Source organism: Tupaia chinensis, unplaced genomic scaffold (assembly GCF_000334495.1).
Source record: "Tupaia chinensis unplaced genomic scaffold, TupChi_1.0 Scaffold149501_1, whole genome shotgun sequence".
NCBI classification, from domain to species: domain Eukaryota; kingdom Metazoa; phylum Chordata; class Mammalia; order Scandentia; family Tupaiidae; genus Tupaia; species Tupaia belangeri.
Window position 1 is genome coordinate 3,447,947 of NW_006209345.1, and position 8,307 is coordinate 3,456,253.

General features: G+C 49.6%; 1 protein-coding gene across 1 annotated transcript in view; it reads left to right on the forward strand.

Moving 5' to 3' along the window:
• Positions 1 to 382: 382 nt before the first annotated feature.
• The window catches only part of PC (pyruvate carboxylase), a gene marked incomplete in the record, with an annotated part of 120,815 nt that continues 112,890 nt past the window's right edge, over positions 383 to 8,307 (forward strand). The window contains 2 exon segments of the mRNA XM_027769402.1: positions 383 to 575; positions 5,814 to 5,852. Of these exon segments, the coding sequence (XP_027625203.1) occupies positions 5,844 to 5,852 (9 nt within the window).

Here is an 8,307-nt window from a genome sequence, read left to right on the forward strand (position 1 = left end):
TTGGCTAACGTCTGTCCTCGGCCTTCTCCATTCGCTAGCGTGTATCTGCGTCTAGCCGGGATGCCGGAGCCGGGTGCGATCTGTTATGCTTGCGGCTTTGGGAGACACGTGCTACTCGGGTGAATGAATCGCACGTCCCCACCCCCGCCAACAGCCAATCACGGCATGCCGGAACCCAGCCACTTCCGCCTATTGCGGGCTGCGGCCGGGACCCGGCTGCCCACGTGAGGCTCCGAAGACAAGGGAGTAGGCGGTGGCGCGCCAGGGGCGGGCACTCACAGCCTCACTACCAATGCAGGGGCCCGCTTGCGACGAGAAGGGCGGGACTGACGTGGGGCGCCAAGGCTTAAATGTGACGGGCAGGAGGGCGTAGGGAGGAGTCGTAAACGGGGGAGCGGTGAGTGACGGAGGAAACTGCCCAATAGCAGGAGGGGTTGGGCTGCCTAGGCCTATAGGAAGTCTATGAGGCGGGGCCGAGACTGCAGCAAGTTTGGTTGCGCGGAGACCGCAGCTGTTCCCTGTCAGTGGAGGCTATCGCTTGGAGGCGGCGGCGACGACTTGCGGCGCCTGGGTAGGTGAGTGTCCGCGGCGCTCTGCATCTTCCTTTTCCCGCGGCTGGTCGGAGCGGGTGGGCGTGCCCCGGCGCCGCCGCGAGGGACGCTTATGTAAGGGTCGTACGCGCAAATGCGGCGCGGGCTTTGCAAGTGACGGCTTGAGACGGCAGCAGGCTGTGCGCGACGCGACGCGGCGTGCGGCGCCCCTCCCCCTCCCGCAGGGGGGTGGGGAACAGCGTCGCCGACCCGCCCTCGGACCCTTCCCCCGCCCTCGGAGTCCGCCGCGAGCTCAGCATCCTTCCAGGGCCGAGCCGCGCCGTCTCGTCCCGCCCCCCTGGCGGCAACAGGCGGCCTTAGTCCGGCTCTCAGGCCCATTTTGCAGATGGTGAAACTGACGCGCGGAGTCCCAAAATGCTTTATGCAAGGTCCCTGAGGGATCGACCCCTAGGCCGTCAAAACCGGGGCCCAAGTTGTCCCCATCACATTGGATGTGAATCGGATCTAAAAAAAGCTGGCGTGTAAGGCGAGGGTTTTCCTTGTTCCCGAGGCCGGCACTCTGCCTTCCAGAGGATACCCGTGAGGTAGTTTCAGCTCCACTTCCTTTCAGATGCGGAAGATTGAGGCACCTAGAAGCAGCGATTTGCCCAAGGCCACTCAGTGAAGAGGTGGAGCCAGGACCAACCCGTTATTTTTAAAGCTTTCTGCAGTTTACAAAGGCATTCGGGAAATGCCCTCCTGGGTACAGAGTCAGAAGCCCTTGCTTTGAGGACTTGCCATGTAGGTTCCACTCAGCGTGATTTGCCCTGTTGTACTTTGAGCGAGTTGTTTCACCTCTGGAAAGTTCTTTCCTCATCTCACAGATGGTGGAGTTAGGCCAAGCCCTAGGCCTCTGCCAGCTTCAAATTTCTTAAAAATTTGATTGTCTCTTTGTTTTGTGGGAGAGGTAGGGCAGGGCTCATTATCTCCATTCTGCAGGTGAGAAAACTGAGGCTCAGAGAAGTGTCAACACTTGCTAGATCACAATTAGAGCTTCCAGAGTCTGCCATACACCTTCTCTGTTGCTTCCTTACCCACTGGCACCAGCAGCCCTAGCTGGCTTTCCCCACGTCACCCTTTCCCTGTATGTGTTGCAAACACTCCTGCTGGGGGTGGATGTGCTCAGCATTTCTATCCATGTGAGGCTACAGCTTTCTGTTTGCCCACTTTTCATCTTAACTCTTGAACTCTTAATCATGTTCATCTGCACACCTATCAGGTGCAGAGCCCTAGACTTCATACAGAGAGAAGACAGGGGTGTGAGGTGAATCCTCCTTGCCCTAGAACTAACTGCTGACAAAGTGACAGAAAAATGAGCAAAACCTAAGCAGCAAGTCAGTGTGCTGGAGGAACACTGTAGAGAGCCAGTGTAGCCAGTATGTGGGCCCAGGAGGACATGGAAGAGGAAGTTCAGTAGTCCAGCAAATCAGAGCAAGCCACACACTAAAGCAAGGAGAAGGAGAAATGGACTGGCCCTGGCGCTGAGAAGGGATGGACTTGGGAAGGTTTTGTGGAGGAGGTGAATTGTGAACTTCATTTCGGTGCCACTGGCGTGAAAAAGCAGTGACTGGATTGGAACATCGAAGGGTTTTATTATGGAGGAGAGATGAGTTTTAGGCAACGAGAATCTACAAGTCAAAGGGTGGGGAAGGTAGAAGGAGAATGTGGGGAAAATGTGAGATGTTTGGTTGGTCACTGGGAAGAAGCCTCTACTGAGATGCAACCAGGTGCGGGCACCAGGAGTTGCTAAGGTCAGGTGAATCAGTGATTTGAAGCCAATGTGAGGAAGTAAGATTAAATCCATAGGTGTCGGTGTCCTTGCTTGGGGAAGTGCAGGGCTGAGCTACAGGTTTTTTATCTGTTTGTGTTCTGCTAAGCTTAATGAGAGCAGCCACCCTTTATTTTCTTTCTTCTTTTCTTATTTATTTTTAGAGAGATTTTTGCTATAGGGTGCGTGCACTAGCTGGAGAGACAGAGAGAAAGTGAGAACTCACCCTGTGGAGGTGGGGTGGCCAGACCTCAGTCCCTTCATTTCCATTCTCCTCTCAGGATTTTGGGCATGCACGGACATGTGCCTGGCCTGAGTTTTAAGCCTCTGGGTCTGGGCCTCGAACCACAGTGGACTACTTGAGAATCCAGCAACGAAACCATTATGCCACCTGCTGGTCCCACCATCCTTTATTTCTAATGGCTACCCCGTCCTGGTGTGGACATCCTTAGGGAGGCAGCTTTGTTCATTATAATTGATCGATATCTGTTTTTTACATTAATTTAGGCAGCTATCTAATATTTTCCCAGTTTACCCCAGCATACCCTTCTGCACCTTATCACCTTTTGTCTGTCATCTGAAGCCTGTTGCAGCCTGGCTGACCTCTCTCTGCCAGTTCTCTGCCAGGAACCCCACACTCCCAGAAGGTTTCCTTGGGTAGCCCAGTGTGTCTCTTCTGTTTTTAAAGTACTGATGAGGCAGCTTGCCCTTTTTGTCCTGCTCCTCATTTTCTCCCTGTCTCACTCCTCATACCCTAGGCACTGTGCTGTGTCTCACCTCTCAATACGCTTATGGGTTCTGAGGCCAGCAAGGCTAGACCCTCAGACCCACTTCTCATTCCAAGTTGCAGTACTCTATGTTCTTCTCGCCTGTGTCCTCATAGTTGCTAATATAGTGTAGGAATAAGTAGGTGCTCAATAAGTGTTTTTGGTGAATTCATAGAAAATGGCTCAAATTGCAAACCAGGGAGGAGATAGGGGTGGACATTGGGGGACATGGAAAGTACTCCTGTTTGGGAACAGTAGGGATGCCTAGCATTGTCAGTATGTCAGTAAATCTGGGAGGATGATTTGGGCAGGCCCTGAGCCTGACCACATTTCTCTCATCATTCTTCCGCATGAGCTGCATGGCTCATTCAGCTCAACATTTTCCTCGGGGATTAGTGTAGGCTTTCTTTTTGGCTCCTTCCCATAGGCATCTAAACCTCTTCTGAACAGGCCCCTACTCTTCATATCCCTGACATGCTGGCTTGGGGCTAGTTTCTCATGCTTAGACATCCTTTGTAGCAGTGGAACATTTCGCCTGCTCCTCTGAAGTCTTTATCTTCCTTCCTTCCTTCCTTCCTTCCTTCCTTCCTTCCTTCCTTCCTTCCTTCCTTCCTTCCTTCCTTCCTTCCTTCCTTCCTTCCTTCCTTTCTTTCTTTCTTTCTTTCTTTTTCTCTTTCTCTCTTTCTTTCTCTCTCTCTCTTTCTCTCTCTCTCTTTCTTTTTAGAGAGAGATTTTGCTATAGGCTGCATGTTCTTGCTGGAGAGACGGAAACAGTGAGAAATCACCCCCCAGGGGGGTGGCCATGCCACAGTTCCTTCTCCTCCATTCTCCTCTTGGGACTTTGAGCACACATGCACATGTACCTGACGTGAGTTTAAACTGCCAGGTCCAGAGCTTGAATCATGGTCGCCTAGGTGGGAGTCCAGCAACATAGCCATTATGCCATGTGCTGATCCCTCTGAAGCCTTTCCTGGGCCTGACCCGACCATCCCTTTGTCATGTTCTCTTCTAGTCTCAGCCGTTGACACTTTGCCAAAAAGTAGGGCCTGATAGTGGACAATAGGGAAACACAAAAAGAATAAACCATTTCCTCTTACCGAGTGGAAAGCTTACCTCAGCTTGGCCTTCAAGACTCTCTGATATGATCCTACCTATAGAGATTTTTCTTCTATTTGACCCCCAGGTGCCCTTTTCTGCCTCAGCCCTTATATGAGACTATTCACTCATCCCTCGTATGCTTTGTAGTGTCCTTCCTCTGCTCATTTTTCTGGTGACCTTGTTTTCTGCAGGGTTTTTCCTCTTATCCTGTTCTGTCAAAATTATTTATCAAGACTCAGAGTTTTCTTTTATTAAGCTTGTCAAATCCATTCATTTGGATGGGCTTTCTCTTTTTAGAATAATGATGATACATGATGTTTGCTGTTATTAATAATAAACACCAACTTGTATGAGCTCTCACTGTGTGCTACAGGGAACAAGCTGAGCCCCTTATAACATATATATCTATTTCATGACCGTAGCAACTCCATCGCATACATACTGTTAGAGCATCTTTAACAGACAAGAGACTCACACAGATGAAGCACAGAGAGGCAAAATGACTTGCCCAGAGTCACGCAGCTGGCAATCGGTGTGACTGGGATTGGACCCTTCTGTCTGACTCCCATTCCTTCTTGGCGCTTCTCGTGTGTCATTCCATGCTTGCCTTCAGTTAGCTTCCACCAACTTGCTTTTCGGCACTTTTCCAGCAGAGCCTGTGCCTCTGGCATAGTTTCTTATGCAAGGCATGTGCTCAATAAATATTTTATTGAATTGAATGCCCAAACATTCCATTTCAGCCTTGACATAATCTATCAAGGCAACTGGTCTTCTCTGCACAAGTAGTTGATGGCGTGTGGGCCTGGATTTCCATCTTGCTATTTATTGACCAGTGGGTAGAGCTGTCTTGACAGGTGTGGGGATTCACAAATAAACAATATGTAAAGTGGTCGCACACTGCCAGCTGTGGGCTTCTGTGGGTGGGCCTACACACTGGGCATGCTCTTACGTATGGCAGGGAGAGCTCTCTTCCTGAGGAAGTAGCCAGGAAATAGGAGACACATTTCAGGTCGTGTAAGGCAGTTCTTCATTAGTGTCAAATTGCATAGTAGATAGGAGCCAGATTCTGAGAAGTTCCAGAAAGATCAGAAACAGGTTTGCAGAGAAAGTGAGCCTGGGGCTGGATGGAAGTGGGCAGGAAGAGAGAGCACTTCAGATAAAACAGGAGCAGTTTCTAGAACTTCTCGTTCTTGTGTAGTGGGTGCCAGAAAGGGGTTTTACTTAAATTCTTACTACTAAGCTTGCTGGCTGACATCTGAGTGTGCCCTCTGTGCGAGGCGTGGTGCCAGTGATTTGTGTGTGACCTCACGGGCACTCCCTAGATCCCTGTGAGTATGGGTATTGTTACTATTCCTATTTCACAGATGAGGAAACAGGCATGGGAGTGAGTGGCAGAACAGCAGAGGGTGGAGCTCAGGCAGCTGGACGCTGGGACTGGTGTGCACTCAGTCTGTGCTCTTCAGTTAGCTTCATAAACTTCCACTATGTGGAAACAGTTCTCTGGGCTCTAAATGTGTTCTTGCCACTCCTGGGTGCTTAGGGGTGTGCCTGGAGAAATAAGGATGACACATTTTTCTTCTTTTTCTTTAGATAGCCTCTGCCTTCTGGAAAGCTGACAGCATGCTCAGGGTAAGTCCTGGGCCTGAATCCAGGCCGGTGGGATGCACAGGGGTTTTTAACCAGAAGTAGCTGTGGGTGTCAGCAGTCCTGGTGTGTCAGGTCTCAAGCTCAGTCAATACAAAAGGCCACAGTATGCTTTACGATAATATCTGTTTAAGCAGACCAGTCTGTTCCCGATCTCTCTTAGTTTTCTTGGTATTCACAAAAAGGTGACATCTGGCTCCCTCTTGGCCACAGCTGCCAGCTGGCTAGCCTCAGCAGCAGGCCCTGCTTCCGGAAGGGCGTGAATTGGACAGCTGAGCAGGGGTAGGTGGTGAGGCTTCTCAGGACCTACAGGATGAATCCTTGGGGCCAGACAGCAAGGAGAAGACCCCTTGAGTCAAAGTGGGGAGCAGGCAGCTGTGTGGTGAGGGATTTGGGGAAACAGGCAGCTGGGGCCTGATAGGCGCTTCTTTAGGTTGGTTGGAAATACACTTGCCTTATGTTTCCAGAGAACGGTGCTCAGCCTTTGTCAGTCACGGTGACTAGGAGGTGAAGGTGGAACTGTCCCTCTTCCCCTTACATCTTGCTGTATAAACTTCCACTTTTAAGATTTCTTCTAATCTAGGGCTGGCAGGTAGTGTGGTAGTTGAGGCGCTGGACTCCCACATGAGTGACCATGGTTCAAGTCCTGAACCTGGCTGCTTGCTTTCTTACTCTCCTTTTCTCTCTGTCTGTCTGTCTCTGGTCAAAATTAAAGAATAATGATAATAAGTAAAATTAAAAATAAGTCTTAAAAAAATGATTACCCCTTATGAAGATTTCTGAGTGCAGGTGGCTGGGAGATCCAGTCATATATCCTCAGTCTAAATTCTGAGGTTCTGTGAGCTAGGCTCCACCTCATAGTCCAGTCCTGTTTCCTGCTGCTGCTCTGCAAAAACGTCCTAGCCAGGCGGCCTCGCCAGACGTTCTCCCTGCCCTTTTGATACTGATAATGCACTTTCCTTCAAGTGAAGGCAGACCAGCTGCTCGCCTTGTCTCACAGCAAGGTGCCCTAGGGACCATGTGGCTCACTGACAATTTTCCCCAGAGCTCGTGTTCAGTGCTGAGTGGAGATTCCTTTGTAGGGATTTCTCTTAGTTTCCCACGGATTATGTAGAGATTTTTCTTAGGTGAGCCTTCATGACCAGGAAGTTGGCCTTCTTTATGAATTTTCTACAGCCCTCTCAGATTGGCCTAGGTCTAGGGCCAGCAGGGCCATTTTTCACTCTCTGATTGCATTTGCTTAAAAAATCTGATGGGGTCAGGGAAGAGGGTATGGGGTGGAAATGGCTCTGTACTGTTGGATGCATTCTACCTTCTACAAAGTTCTACCACTTTGTTCTCTCTCTGCTTGATCTGTCCTCTTATTCTTGGTTGATGGAGTCAAGTGTCATTGTCTCTTTTTAAAAACTATTTATTTATTGTCAGAGAGTGCATGTGCTACTAGAAAGACAGAGAGAAAGCACCCCCAATGAAACGTGGTCATGCTCCAATCCTTTAATTTTTTTAACTTGCTATAGGGTGTGTGGGCTTGCTGGAAAAGAGAGAGAATGAGAAAGCATCCTGCAGGGGGGATGACCACACCACAATCCCTTCTCCTCCATTCTTCTTGTAGGATTTGGGACATGCATGCACATCCACCTGGTGTGTTTTTCAAGCTGCCGGGTCCAGGACTTGAACTGCTGTAATTTTGTGGGATCTGGCTCCATTAACTATGGTGTGAGGCCAGTCTTCTCTTTTTTAAAGTTTATTTTATTTACTTCTGTAAGTGAGTGACAGGAGACAGAGAGAGACAGTGAAACAGAAAAATTGCCAGCAGGATCTCAGCATCGTGATTCACTCCCAACCTCAGATCATGGGCATACGCTTCCCTGGCATACTCAAGGGCATCTCTGGACAGGAACTCAGAACCTTCCCATGTGGCTCAGCCTCACAGAGCATCACTGTTTACTCCTGCACCGTTGTCTGGCCCCAGGATGTTATTTGCATCCCTGTGAGAGGAGGTGGGGGGAATTGGATGCAGTTCTCCCCAAAACACTTGTCTTATGAAGCTAAAAACACTGAGGTCAAGAGAAAGCTGATTGGGAACAGCAGGGTGGTTAAGGTGCTGGACTCCCACAGGGCTAACTGTGGTTTGAGTCCCGGATCCAGTGGCTTGAAATTCACGCTGGGTGAGCATGCATGTGTGCCCAAACTCCTGAGAGGAGAATGGAGGAGAAGCGATTGCAAGGTGGCCATCCCTCTGGTGTGTGCGTGGGGGTGATTTCTCACATTCTCTCTCTCTGTCTCTTTCAATCTCTCTGATGAGCACGTGCACCTTATAACAAAAATCTATCTAAAAGAGAGAGAGAGAAAGCTGATTAACAGAATCCAAGATGCTGATCCAGTTTTTCTTTTTTAATCGTCATCTTCTATTGATGTCTTTCCCCAAATCCATCAGCAG